This window comes from Vipera berus (genome assembly GCF_964194415.1).
Source record: "Vipera berus genome assembly, chromosome: Z".
Classification (NCBI taxonomy): domain Eukaryota; kingdom Metazoa; phylum Chordata; class Lepidosauria; order Squamata; family Viperidae; genus Vipera; species Vipera berus.
In genome coordinates, this window is record NC_138205.1 from 23,406,322 (window position 1) to 23,420,988 (window position 14,667).

The 14,667-nt window shown below is 45.8% G+C and overlaps 1 protein-coding gene across 6 annotated transcripts in view; it reads right to left on the reverse strand.

Annotated features, from left to right (window-relative positions):
* Positions 1-6,077: 6,077 nt before the first annotated feature.
* LOC308677206 (serine protease 27-like) overlaps positions 6,078-14,667 on the reverse strand; it is a 63,478-nt gene continuing 54,888 nt past the window's right edge. For all 6 annotated transcript variants that reach the window (XM_081343417.1, XM_081343422.1, XM_081343421.1 and 3 more), the window contains 4 exons: positions 10,864-11,029; positions 9,299-9,576; positions 8,515-8,705; positions 6,078-6,451 (listed from right to left, as the gene is read on the reverse strand). In XM_081343417.1, coding sequence (XP_081199543.1) covers positions 6,188-6,451; positions 8,515-8,705; positions 9,299-9,576; positions 10,864-11,029 — 899 coding nt within the window. In that variant the 3' untranslated portion in view covers positions 6,078-6,187. The remainder of the gene's footprint in view (positions 6,452-8,514; positions 8,706-9,298; positions 9,577-10,863; positions 11,030-14,667) is intronic.

The following is a 14,667-nucleotide window of genomic DNA, read 5'->3' on the forward strand; positions in this document are numbered from 1 at the left end:
TTCTGCTAGCTGATTTCCAGGGCGCCCCTATCAAATTAAAGGGGGAAACGAGGCTCTCTATTAGCTATCAACATTTCCAGGGAGAATTAACAGCCCAAATCGCAACAGGTAAACGAGCCAGTCTCATTGGCCTCGACTGGTTCGAACCCCTGGGGATAAAAATTTATTTTTTATTTATTTTATTGATGGGATTTATATCCCACCCTATCTCCCGAAGGACTCAGGGCGGCTAACAATAAAACATATAATAAGTACATAAATCAAGATAAAATGAAATTGAGAACATCAGTGCAATAAAAATTAGAGAATTTAAAAAATGAATTAAAAATACTAAATATAAATTAATTAAAATGCCTGTCAGTCTAGGTCAGCCTGGTGGAACAGGAGTGTTTTGAGGCCGCGGTGAAAGGATTGGAGGTTTTGGGCCATCCGAAGCTCAGGGGGGAGCTGATTCCATAGGGTTGGCGCTCCCACAGAGAAGGCCCTCCCCCTGGGGTCGCCAGCCGACATTGCCTAGCTGATGGTACCCTGAGGAGGCCTTCTCTGTGTGAGCGTACTGGACGATGGGAATTTGTTCCCGGCAGCAGATGGTCCTGCAAGTATCCCGGACCTAAGCCATGTAGGGCTTTAAAGGTAAGTACCAGCACCTTAAATCTCACCCGGAGGGCAACTGGTAGCCAATGCAGCTCACGCAGGAGGGGTGTAATATGGGAGTATCGGGGAGCTCCCATCACAACCCGTGCAGCTGCATTCTGCACCAGCTGAAGCCTCCGGGTGGTCTTCAAGGGCAGCCCCATGTAGAGAGCATTACAGTAATCAATACGGGAGGTAACGAGTGCGTGGGTGACTGTATGTAGGGCATCTCGGTCCAAAAAGGGGCGCAATTGGTATATAAGACGAATCTGTGCAAATGCCCCCCTAGCCACGGTTCCAATGTGATCTTCAAAACTGAGTCGTGAATCTAGGAGGACGCCCAGATTGCGTGCTCTATCAATGGGAGGTAACATCTCTCCTCCTATAGTCAGAGTTGGAACCTCTTGGACTAAACGAGATGACGGTATGTACAGCCACTCAGTCTTGGCCGGGTTGAGTCGAAGCCTGTTTTCTCCCATCCAAATCTGTACCGCTTCCAGACAACGGGACATCACATCAAGGGCATCACTGGGTTGGTTCGGGGTGGAGATGAATAGCTGGGTATCATCAGCATATTGATGATATTTCACCCCGAAGCTACGGATGATCTCTCCCAGCGGCTTCATATAGATGTTGAACAGGAGGGGCGAGAGCACCGAACCCTGAGGCACTCCACAATTAAGAGGCCTAGGGCTTGACCTCTGCCCTCCTGCCAACACCGTCTGTGAACGGTCCGAGAGGTAGGAGGAGAACCACCGCAGAACGGTGCCTCCCACTCCCAGCCCCTCAAGACGACGCAGTAAGATACCATGGTCGATGGTATCAAAAGCCGCTGATAGATCTAATAGGACCAGGACAGAGGAATAACCTCTATCTCGGGCCCGCCAGAGATCATTCACCAGCGCGACCAATGCCGTCTCCGTGCTGTGCCCTGGTCTGAAACCCGATTGGTACGGATCTAGATATTCAGCTTCCTCCAGGTTCAAAGGGAGCTGTCGTGCCACCACGCTCTCAACGACCTTCGCAAGGAAGCGAAGGTTGGAGACAGGACGGAAGTTGTTTAAAACAGCTGGGTCCAGTGCTGGTTTCTTGAGGAGGGGCCTTACCACCGCCTCTTTCAAGGCAGCAGGGAAGTACCCTTCACTCAGTCAGGCATTGATAACTGCTAGGAGCCAGCCTCGTGTAACCTCCCGAGATGCATAGACTAGCCAGGAGGGACACGGGTCCAACAAACATGTGGCGGCACTTAGTTTCCCCATGATCTTGTCCACTTCATCCGGAGTCACAGGATCGAACTCTTCCCAAATGTACTCGGCCAACTTCATCGTTTTCCTCTCGTTAGATACTGCCCAGTCAGAGTCCAGACCAGCCCGAATCTGAGCAATTTTGTCCACCAGATATTTACTAAATTCCTCAGCTCGTCTATGTAGGGGGTCCTCTCCCGTCTCTTGACTTAAAAGGGAGCGGACCACTCTAAATAGGGCGGCCGGGCGATTATCTGCGGACGCAATGAGGGTGGTGAAGTAGGCGCGCTTTGCCACCCTCATTGCCACAAGATAGGATCTAGAAAAGGATCTTAACTGTGTTCGGTCAGACTCAGACCGACTGGCTCTCCAAATGCTCTCTAGGCCCCTTCTCTGGCGCTTCATCTCCCGCAGGTCCTTGGAGAACCAAGGAGCGAGTCGGGACTTGCGCCGGGTCAGAGGCCGCAAAGGGACAACGCGGTCGAGCGCCTCCGAAGCAGCCTGTTGCCAGGCATTAACTAAGGACTCGACCGGGTTGTGGGAGAGGGAGGTGGGAATCGGTCCAAATCCTGGGCATGAACCAATTCCAGCCTCACCAATTACAAGCCGTCTGCCAACAATTCGCAGACGTTTTTGACGGGTCATTGGGGAAATTCAATGGCCCCCCATTGACCTAAAATTAAACCCAGAGGTCCTGCCCATCAGGATTAAGGCAAGAAGAGTCCCTTTCGCTCTCAAATCCAAGATAGAGGCAGAGCTCGACAGACTAATTGGACTGAGAGTCATAGAACCCACAGAAGGGGGCACTTGGGAGACCCCCATAGTCACCCCTGTTAAGCCTAACGGGGAGGTCTGCCTCTGCATGGACTATAAAGCGACTATAAAGCATGGGCTCTGAACCCCCACACCTACCCAGTCCCAGCTGTCAGGGACGTGCTTTCTTCTATTCAGGCAGGCACCATATTTGCCAAATTAGACTTAGCCCATGCATTCTTGCAGCTGCCAGTCTCAGAACAAACAGCCAATGCCCAAACCATAGTCACCCACCGCGGAGCGTTCAAAGTGAACCGCCTGCAGTTCGGGATAGCAGTAGCACCTGGAATATTCCAGGAAACCATGGAGCGGACTCTTAAGGGTATCCCTGGGGTCTGCCCCTATTTCGATGACATGCTCATCGCGGGGGAATCGGAAGAAATACTAGCTGACAGGCTGCTGGAGGTGCTTCAAAGGTTCCGCACCGCCGGCCTCAAATTAAAAAAGGAAAAGTGCTCCATTGGAGTTCCTTCTACGGAATTCCTGGGGTACAAAATTGACGCTAATGGAATCCACCCTACGGATTCTAAAGTCAGAGCCATCAGGGCAGCACCACCTCCCAAAAATAAGGCAGAATTACAAGCCTTTTTGGGTCTCATAAACTTCTATCATGCCTTCCTCCCCCACAAAGCTTCCATAGCAGAACCGCTCCACAGGCTATTAGACAAAGGAGCCCAGTGGCTCTGGACCCAAGCCCACGACGACAGTTTTAACAAATTAAAACTACTCCTTTCGAGCAAGTCCACTGTCACCCACTACAAAGAGAAAATGCCCCTCTGTGTCACTTGCGACGCCTCCCCCTATGGCATAGGCGCCGTCCTCAGCCACCTCCATAGCGATGGAACCCAATCCCCCATCGCATACTACTCCAGGACCTTGTCCAAAGCCGAGCGCAATTACGCGCAAATTGACAAGGAGGCCCTAGCATTAGTGGCGAGCGTGAAGAAATTTCACGATTACTTATACGGCCGCCACTTTACAATTTTCACTGACCACAAACCCCTGCTAGGACTCTTTACCTGGGACAAATTGACCCCGCAAATTTTATCCCCCAGAATGCTTCGCTGGACAACATTTCTAGCAGCATACTCTTTTAAAATTGAATATAAACCAGGCAAGGAAATGGGCCACGCAGATGGCCTCAGTAGGCTGCCCCTGCCCAACTTCGACCCAGACCCCGCACCCGCCGGCCAACTCCTGGCCATCCAGGAATTGCCTGACCGCCCCGTATCTGCCAAAGAAATAGCTTCAGCAACCAGCAAGGACAAAATCCTGGGTAGGGTTCTGACCTGGGTCCTCACTGGCTGGCAATCCACCTCCCCGGGTCCAGAATTTCAGCCTTACTTTCTAAGGCGCCTTGAACTGTCAGCCCACCTCGGCTGCGTCCTTTGGGGCAGCCGGGTCATCGTACCCGCCCCGCACAGGCAACAAGTCTTAACCTCCCTTCACGAAGGCCACCCCGGGATAGTCAAGATGAAATCTCTCGCCCGCAGTTACTTGTGGTGGCCAGGGCTCGATGCAGACATCGAACACTTTGTAGCAACCTGCAACATGTGCCAACAGACCAGGCCACCTCTTCCACACGCCCCTGTCCATAAGTGGGAGGTGACAAAAAAACCCTGGTCCCGAATCCACATTGATTACGCAGGCCCCTTCCAGGGACAAAATTTTCTTATAATAGTAGACAGTTTTTCCAAATGGCTCGAGGTCATCCCAGTACCCAGCACAAGCTCAGCAGCCACAATCAGGGGTTTAAGGAGGGTATTTGCCACCCATGGGTTGCCTGATGTCATCGTATCTGACAATGGGCCCCAATTCACCTCTAATGAATTCCAGGTTTTCATCAGGGCCAACTTGATTAGGCACGCCACCTCCGCGCCCTTTCACCCCTCCACGAACGGTCTCGCAGAGGCCATGGTGAAGGCGACCAAAGAGGCCCTAAGAAAAATCATCTCCGGCGACTGGCACTGCAGACTGGCGAAATACCTCCTGGCCCAGCACTCCACACCATGCACCACCACCGGCAAGTCTCCGGCCGAACTCCGTTGGGGGCGACGCCTGGTCACAAAACTAGACCGTTTGCACCCCGACAGGGCAGCCGCCGAACAAACCAACGCACCAACCGTCAAGGTCTTCCCTCCCGGCCAGCCCATTTGGGCAAAGAACTTCGGGGCCGGCGACAAGTGGCTACAGGGCGTGATCTCCGACCAGACTGGCCCAGTCTCCTACCTCGTCGACTTAGGAGACGGAAGGCTCATCCGGCGACACGCTGACCAACTGAGGAAGCGGGTGCCGCAGGACCGCAGTTCCCGAGCCCAACCGGGCACACTAATTTCCCCACCAGCACCGCCAACGCCACCTAACCCAATACCACTCGTCCCTGACATCGCCGATGACCCCCAACATCCAAACCCCGAAACTTTCCCCACCAAGGAAAGGGAAGACCAGCCCAGCACAAGCCAGCCCAGCCCGAGCCTCCGCCGCTCCACCAGACCGCGGAAGGCTCCCTCGTACCTGGCGGACTATGAATGGGCCGGCAGCAGGACTAGCGGAACTGACCCCAGCTAAACTTCCAGGGGCAAGGGGGGAAGGGGTGTTACATATTCACACACACAACAAACCCCCTCACATCTATAAGGGACCCCCGGCAGCCGTTGACAGCCGTCAAAAGGCTGCCGCGGCATTCCCCCCCATACACGCGGCTAGCGGCCGATTCTGACAGCTGTCAAACTGCCGCGCATGCGCAGTACACTGACAGCTGTCAAACCGGCCGACTCTGACAGCTGTCAACTGCCGCGCATGCGCAGTACACTGACAGCTGTCAAACTCCAGAGAACCGCGCATGCGCAGCTCAACCGGAGCTGTCAAAGCTGCCAGCTGGCCCCGGCAACAAGCCGGTTCAGCCGCGCCTACCTTTAGCCGGTCTCTCTCTTATTGGGCGTTCTTGCTTGGCGGGAGAACCCTGTTTGTTTATTGGTTCTTGATGTTGTTGTTGTTGTTCCTGATGACTATAAATACGGGGGATTCCCGGCGTTGTTTTCGCCCGGGACCTCTGCCCAATAAACGCATTGTTTTGGACCGTGCCTGCTGTCTCCTATCGTCTCTCAAGACAATCCACACAGCAAACCAAGGTAGAGGTTACTATGTTGTTTCCATGCTGTCTAAACATGTCCATTATTGGGTAGATGGTAGAAGAGACTCTAAGAATGAGATTTGGGGAAGGGGAACATTTTACTCAGAAAGTCCTTATCTCATGGCACCCAGCACTTCTTTTTTTGCCTGTAATGATTCGAGGAAACCATCTGAGGGTTTTTTTAATATTTTATTTATTATCAAATGTATACCTAAGTCAGAATTCTGAAAATGATTAATAAGAAAGAGGTAACAGGAGGTTAATATAGTCAGATCTCCAGGAATTTTTCCACTATGCACAGTGGGGGTTATATTTTTGCCTTTGAAACTAGGTATTTTTACATTGTACTTGAATTTCCAACAAATTATAAGTGAACAGCACTTATATGGAAAGTGCTCAGGAGAAAAATTAATAACGAGAAGACAACAGAAGTCCCACTGGGATGAGGGACACCACCACTGGAAGCTGAGTTCTTTTCTATAGTGTGTTGAATCCAGTCCATATAAGAAGTTACTCTGGTGTAGACTCCGGGTCGGTTGGGTTCAGAACAACCTACCCCAAAGCTCACAATGCCAGCTAGAAACCACGTACCATTCACCTTGCAGGCCAGGGGTCCCCCAGAGTCACCCTAAAAAGAAAGACAGGGGTTAACTAGGAACACTCTTCCAGTAAGTAAAACCTAAGGAAATAATGTGCATTTTGAGTTTAAATTTAAGCAGATGAGACAAATGTGGCTATTTACCAGTTCTTCTTAATGTTATTTAGCCAAGCCTTTTCCATTACTGAAAAGCGGGAAATAATAATGGTGGAAACAATCTTGTGGGGAATCAATGTTGTATCTTAAAGGTCTTTGATATGGGTTTGAAGGCTAGCTAAGGATATTGTCCACATGCTTAGAAGCCTTTGCTGCTCTGCTTTCAGTAATTCGTGACATCACTGAAGAAAATTTCCTTGCTGCTTTGTTGCACCATCTGCCTCAGAAGGACTATGCAAAACCGAAACTTTGGATAAATTGTTTTATGGGACGAAATACACTGCCATTAAGAATGTACTGCAAGAACAGTACATTCTTTAGACTGAGAAGCTGTAGTTTAAAGTCAACCTTCATCACATAACTTATCAAATTTACTTTAGGCTGTCATTATTCTAAGACATGTTATAAATATCAACAGGAAATAAAATGAAACAATTCTGCCATTATCTACTTAGAGGAAGAATGAAATAAAGAAAAATGTTTAAAGTAATTGTTCATTGTTAAAAAAATTTGGAGGGGGAACTAGATTAGTCTTATTTTAAATGGGTAGTTACAAGAATACTGTATATGTGCAAAAATGTGTTATTGTTGTTAAAATCCTCATAGTTTAGGAATTGAATAAATAAACAAAATTATTTAAAAATATATTGGGGGGAGGAGCAGGTAAAGACTTAATGACCTGAAAGCATGCTCACTGATCACAAAACACTATAGACAGGAGGGGGAAAATGGATTGGTGGAATGGATCTAAACAAAAGCACATCTACAGCAATTTACTGCACTAACTTAGTTTTTCTTGTAAATACAGAAAACCTTTTGCTTCTTAATTGTAATAAATTGCTATTTTCATGCATTTAGCCAACTAAGGATCAACAATTGGCCGGTGTAAGCAGCCATTTTTTTTATCAAAGGCCGTATTCAAGAAATAGCTCATTTCTGGGGCCTCACTGAAAGAAATAGGAGGCTTGGCAAAAAAAGTGGACAGTTCAGACTGAAATTAATGCTACAGTATCAGTCTTTCAGTTGTATTAAGTTGCTTATTTCTATTTTCATGTCCAGCATTGCTGCTACTTGTCAATTGTTAATTGTCAATCATAGTTACTCATATTACTGGTAAACCCTGACTTACAAACTGAAGACCTGTTTTTATTATGACCGCTATGATTCATGGTCAATATTAAGATTCCAGTGATTTCTTTTTCCATCATATATTACTTGGATAACCAGTTTGGTATAGTAATCAACCTAGAAATTGGGAGACCATGAGTTCTAGTTCTGCTTGCGCAAAAAGCCAAGTGGGTAACCATGGGTCAGTCACTTTCTCTCAGCCCTAGGAAGGAGGTAATTGCAAGCCACTTCTGAAGAACCTTGCCAAGTAAACTGCAGGGACTAATAGGCAGTCTCCAAGAATTGGGCATTATTGAATGGAAGAAAATATTAATTTGCTGGATTCACACATTTCGCTCAGCATGGTTATATAATAAATTACAATGGCCTAGTTCCCCCACACATGCGTGCTAGTTGTTTCCAACTCTAGGGGCCGGTGCTCATCTCCGTTTCAAAGCCGAAGAGCCAGCGCTTGTCCGAGAACGTCTCCATGGTCATGTGGCCGGCATGACTAGATGCCAAAGGCGCATGGAAAGCTGTTACCTTCCCACCGTAGTGATCCCTATTTTTCTACTTGCATTTTTATGTGCTTTCGAACTGCTAGGTTGGCAGAAGCTGGGACGAGTAACAGGTGCTCACTCTGTTACGCGGCACTCAGGATTCAACCTGCCAAACTGCCAACCTTCTGATCGACAAGCTCAGCATCCTAACCCACTGAGCCACCGCGTCCCTTCAAGAACATGCTGTAACTCACGATAAACAAGCAAATTTTATATGTAATATCTGCTACAAGTCATAATTGGTCCATGGCTCTTATCCCCTATTTTTACCTGGCAAGAATCTTTCTTTCCTTCTGGATATCCAGCACAGATCATGTCATCGTAGATTAGCCTATAGTCTTTTGGCAGAACTTCAGTATCTGTGTCTGAGCTGCTGGAGTCATTATGGTACATTTCATCACACTTATCAACATCTAGGATTGGCATTTCCAATTTCTGCAAAATCCGAGTGACGAAAGAGGCTGGTGCAAAAAAAGGGAGATTCTGAGACTGAACATCGGCTTCTAAACATTTAAGGGTGGAGTCTTCCTCCATGTGCTTTTAAAGATCAAAGGAGTAAGTGGAAGTATCTGTGATGTTTTAATCTATGAGCCTCATTTTAAATGTCTCCCAACTCCTCCAGTCCATCTACCAAATGTTTGGGCTCCACACCCTTTGCAATAATGTCTTTGCACCAACATCTACATTCTTGATGCCACTAAGTGGCTGATTAAAAAACAAACAAATACTGCAACTGCAAAAATAATGGGTGTAATTAACTCTGTTATGAGGACTGTAAGTCATGGGTTACATGTGCCATAGAACTCATTTATTACAGGCCAGCCAAATCATGGCATCACAATTCACTGTCAAATCACTACTGCAAAAATAATATTTTTACAGCAATAAGCAATAATATAAATTTGTTAACCCTCCATAAAGTTTCATGCAGCTTAATGCCTTCAAAACATGGGGGGGGGGAAATCCTCCACCCCCAAATGGAGACCACATTCCTTATGTCTTGCAGAAACCTAACTTATGCACTTGATTTAAGAAGACCCCACCTCTTTCTTACCATCTGGATAAAGGTCCCCCCAGCCAGTGACCCAGCATATCATCCCTGCAGGGAAAGGTTCAGGATCAGCAACAGTGGATAAGCAGACAGGCAAGATGGTTCGGGAGAAATGGACAGGCTCCTCTAGTTTCACCAACGCAATATCAGCACTCAGCCCAACTCCAGCATAGTATGGATGTACTACAATCAGGCTTACAGCAGATGAGACCATGGTGGATGCTGGTTTGGGGAGTTCGTACTCCCCCAGATGCACTCGATACTTAGATGTAACTAGTGGCCTATGGGAGCCAAGGTGGAAAAAATCAGTCTTCTATAATCCTTGCTCAGCTTTGAAACTCAACATGAAATCTGGGGCTCTCAAATGAAGGTGCTTCAGGCAATGTGTTTACCATGTAGTTGCTCGGTCTCATTCATGGAGCATCATGGAGGGCAACATTTATATATTTATGCTGTCAAATCAAATCTTTATTATGATCAGTGAGCATAAGGAGGGAAGGGTACAGTCAAAGTCGAAATTCAGATTTCTAAGATTGGCCCTTCAAGTCTCAAAATGTATCTCTAATGCCACCGAGACTAGAGACAGGCCTCATGAAAGTAGAGACTAGATGTGAGCAAATGTACTCAAACTATCTTTTTTTTCCCCTTGGCCTTGACCTATGAGGCATGACTTTCAGTCCTCGTGGAAAAAGGCAATGGCCACTAAAATCTCATCCTTGGGCTTCTCCTCAGTCTTCTATTCAGCGTGGGATACAATCAGGCCAAAGCGCTCATTAAACAGTATGTGACAGAAACAGAGCAACAACTGGATTTAGCAAGGTCTCCAACCTTTTATTGTCAATGAATCCAACAGGCCTTCCCTATCACTTATTTATTTATTTATTTATTTATTTATTTATTTATTTATTTATTTATTTATTTATTTATTTATTTATTTATTAGATTTCTATACCGCCCTATTTCTGAAGGACTCAGGGCGGTTTACAGGGCAAAGTTAAAAACAGTTAAAACAGTACAAAAGTTAGAATACAGTTAAAATTAAAATAGAATTATATAACGTTAGCCCAAATTTAAAATTTAATTCAACTAGCCTCAAAGAGCCTAACTACTAGAGGCCATTACTTGTCATGCACTTCTCTCAGCTGTCTTTTGAGGCCGATACAGGAAGAGAGACAATGCCCTGTGACTCTGATGATCCTTAAATGAATCTGCACTCATCAAACAAACGCCACAGTCATTAAGTGAATCATATTTTAGCTTTTGATGTATTTTTATGCTTTTTAATTGGCTATATGCCTCCCTCCTGGGTTTTGATCCTAATAAGTATTTGATTATATTCTTGTTATCTTCATATAGCTGCCCGACCAGCTACATACAGTAGCAGGGGAGGATCTAATGCTAATGCTATCTTCATAAGAGCAAGATAAAGTTGGTCCACTGCCAAATTTTTGAACTTAGTTGAATTGCCATTGTTCCCTAGTGCTATAGCTCCGTCTTCAATTACTGATTCCCTTAAAGAAGAGAAATTGGCTGAGATACAGTCTCTTTAATGCAAATCTGCTACTTACCCGTCAAAGCAATGAGCAGCTGTCACCACCCACTGGGAGGAAATGAGGCTTCCACCACACACGTGAAGTCTGTTTTCTCGTATGCTGACCTGCCATGGCCATTCCCCATCTTCAGCATTCTTTCCACCAACAATTCGAGGGGAATGTACTTTGGGGCGCCCACAGACTATAAAAGAAAAAAGAGAAATGTGAGAAGTAGATGAGAACGGTAGGAAATTTTTGAGATCATATTACGGTTGATGCTATTGCTTTTCTATAACCAATACAGCCAATCTTCTCATAATTCAGCAAACATATTATTGTTGTTGTTGTTGTTGTTGTTGTTAATCATTGCACAGTCAGCCAGATGTTCAGACTGGATTTGGCACTTTTGTCTACCTATTTATTTATTTATTTATTTATTTATTTATTTATTTATTTAATTTGTATACCGCCCTATTCCTGTAGGACTCAGGGCGGTTTACAGGGCAGTTAAAACCATAACATACAAAAATTAAAATCAATTAAAACAATTAATTAAATTCAAGCCCCAAAAGTAAATCTAAAACCCAATTAAAATTAAAAACCCCTCAGTCTGGGCCAAACAGCTCGAAGAGCCAAGTTTTCAGGTCCCGGCGAAATGAGCGAAGGTCAGGGGCAGTCCTAAGTTCCATAGGTAGTTGGTTCCATAGGGCAGGCGCACCCACAGAGAACGCCCTTCCCCTGGGAATAACCCATCGGCATTCATTAACCATCGGTACCCTGAGAAGGCCCTCCCTGTGGGAGCGCACAGGACGATGGGAAGATGATGCTGGCAGCAGGTGTTCCCTTAGATAGTCCAGACCCAAGCCATTTAGGGCTTTATAGGTCATTACCAGCACCTTGAATCTCACCCGGAGGGCAACCGGAAGCCAATGCAGCTCACGGAGAAGAGGTGTTACACGGGAGTATTGGGAAGCTCCCATCACAACTCGCGCGGCTGCATTCTGCACCAGTTGAAGCCTCCGAGTGGTCCTCAAGGGCAGCCCCATGTAGAGGACATTGCAGTAGTCTAACCGGGAGGTCACGAGCGAATGAGTGACTGTGCGTAGAGCATCTCAGTCCAGATAGGGCCGCAACTGGCGCACCAGGCGAACCTGGGCAAAAGCCCCCCTGGTCACGGCTCCTATATGATCTTCAAAACTGAGCCGTGAATCCAGGAGGACGCCCAAGTTGCGAGCCCTATCAACGGGGGGTAACACCTCACCCCCTATTGTTAATGATGGAAAAAGCTGGTCAGTCCGAGATGCCGGAATGAACAGCCATTCATTCATTTCTCCCCATCCAAACCCGGACCGCCTCCAGGCAACGGGACATCACGGCGAGGGCATCACTGGGTTGGGTCCAGTGATGCCCTTGAGTCCTTAGCAAGGACCCCTGGGACAGGCAGATCTGGAAGTTTGATGGTGTTACAGCAGGATGGAAGCTGTTCCTAGTAAGGCCACCTTTTGCAGTTGACTGATGGCAAATTTTCAAATGCCAATGGTGTTCAAGTGGTGCTCCAGTTGTTTTGGGATTGCACCCAAGGTGCCTATTACTATTGGTACCACCCTTGTTTGCCTTTGCCACAGTCTTTCTATTTCTATTTGTAGGTTTTTGTATTTTGTTATCTTCTCCAGTTCTTTCTCGTCTATTCTGCTGTCTCCAGGCACTGCCATGTCCACTATCCAGACTTTTTTGTCTTTTTTATTGACAATTGTTAAGTCCAGGGTGTTATGTTGCAGTTGTTGTTGTTGTTGTTATTGATCATTGCACAGTCAGCCAGATGTTCAGACTGGATTTGGCACTTTTGTCTACCTATTGAGTCCTTACCAAGGACCTGGGATAGGCAGATGTGGATGTTTGATGGTATTACAGATATCGTCGCAGGATGGAAGCAGTTCCTAGTAAGCCCACCTTTTGCAATTGACTAATGGCGAATTTGTCAATGCCAATGGTGTTCAAGTAGTGCTCCAGTTGTTTTGGGATTGCACCAAAGGCACCTATTACTATTGGTACTACCCTTGCTTGCCTTTGCCACAGTCATTCTATTTCTATTTGTAGGTCTTTGCATTTTGTTATCTTCTCCAGTTCTTTCTCTTCTCTTCTGCTGTCTCCAGGCACTGCCACATCCACCATCCAGATTTTTTTGTCTTTTTTATTGACAATTGTTAAGTCTGGGGTGTTATGTAGCAGGTGCTTGTCTGTGTTGTTGTTGTTGTTGTTGTTGTTGTTGTTGTTGTTATGTGAAGCCACAAGCTATTTTGATGAGTGAAAATAACATATTATAGGTTTCCTTCAAATTCTTATTCTTTTATCCATGATTGATAAATAGATGATATTTTTCACTTTCTGTTTCAAAATATAGCTGGAACAGAAGATCTAAGATTTAGATGCTGAGTGTTTTCATTTCAATTCAATCCTAAAGCATATTATAAAGGTAAAGGTAAAGGTTCCCCCACACATGCGTGCTAGTCGTTTCCGACTCTAGCGGTGCTCATCTCCGTTTCAAAGCCGAAGAGCCAGCATTTGTCCGAGGACATTTCCATGGTCATGTGGCCAGCATGACTAGATACCAAAGGCGCACGGAACACTGTTACCTTCCCACCGTAGTGGTCCCTATTTTTCTACTTGCATTTTTACGTGCTTTCGAACTGCTAGGTGGGCAGAAGCTGGGACGAGTAACAGGCGCTCACTCTGCTACGCGGCACTCGGGATTCGACCTGCCAAACTGCCGACCTTCTGATCGACAAGCTCAGCGTCCTAACCCACTGAGCCACCGCGTCCCACTATTATTATAGGTAAATTATTATAGGGAAAGCATATTATAGGGAAAGCTTATTCCTGATCATTTCACAGGCACATCCAGACAGTTTTCAGGGGTAAAAATATGAAAATGGATCGCAATTGTCTTTTGCTTTTTTTCATCTTCCCAGTTCCTGACAGTTTTCCATCCAAATAATAAGCTGGTCCTATTCCACTTAGGTGGACACCCTACATATCATAGTGAATTTGTAATCAGATGGTGGAAGCATGAAATGATTAGAATGAATCAACAAAATTAAAGGATTGTGATTAGTTACAGCATGTGATGGAGTAGTGTCAAGCACCAGGAAAAGCAGGAGATCCAGACATTTCAAATGGGTATAAAGATTTATTATGAGCTTGAGCTCTCTACAAGAATCTGAACTACTAAAGGCCAAGGGAAATTAGCAGGAGATAAGAGTAGAAGGAATTCAAGGTGGGCTGGACTTGGATCCCTTGTGGACATGAAGGGACTCATGACTGATGACACATTTGACTCCTCCCTCAGGCTCAGCCTGGTTATCTCTTACAGGTAGCAAGAGCTAAGGATACTTGTTAGGGTGAGGAAAGATATCCCAGATATATAGATAAGAAAAATGATTACTAGGAAGGCATACGAGAATAGCAGTAGATTAATGAGCACATACAGTAATACAAATATGTTAAATATGTACCTGAATATGTTATCATTTATTGATAATCAGCAGGAAAACCTTTGCTTATAGGTACAAAAGAAAAATAGGGGCTCTCCAATTAATTTTATAATGATAGAATACCTGGGGTCTACACACATCTTTTAAGAAATGGTTAGACACTAATAGACAAACTAATATCTCCTCCAGATATTTAGACAACTCTTTTAATCACTAGCCATTCCATTAGTTGGGAATGAGGGAAAATATATTTAAAGGGTACCAAATTATCTACTGATATTTAAAAACATTTTGTGTTTGCCTAGCCAGGTGTCATATATTTTCTACTTTAGATGTTGTTGACAACTGC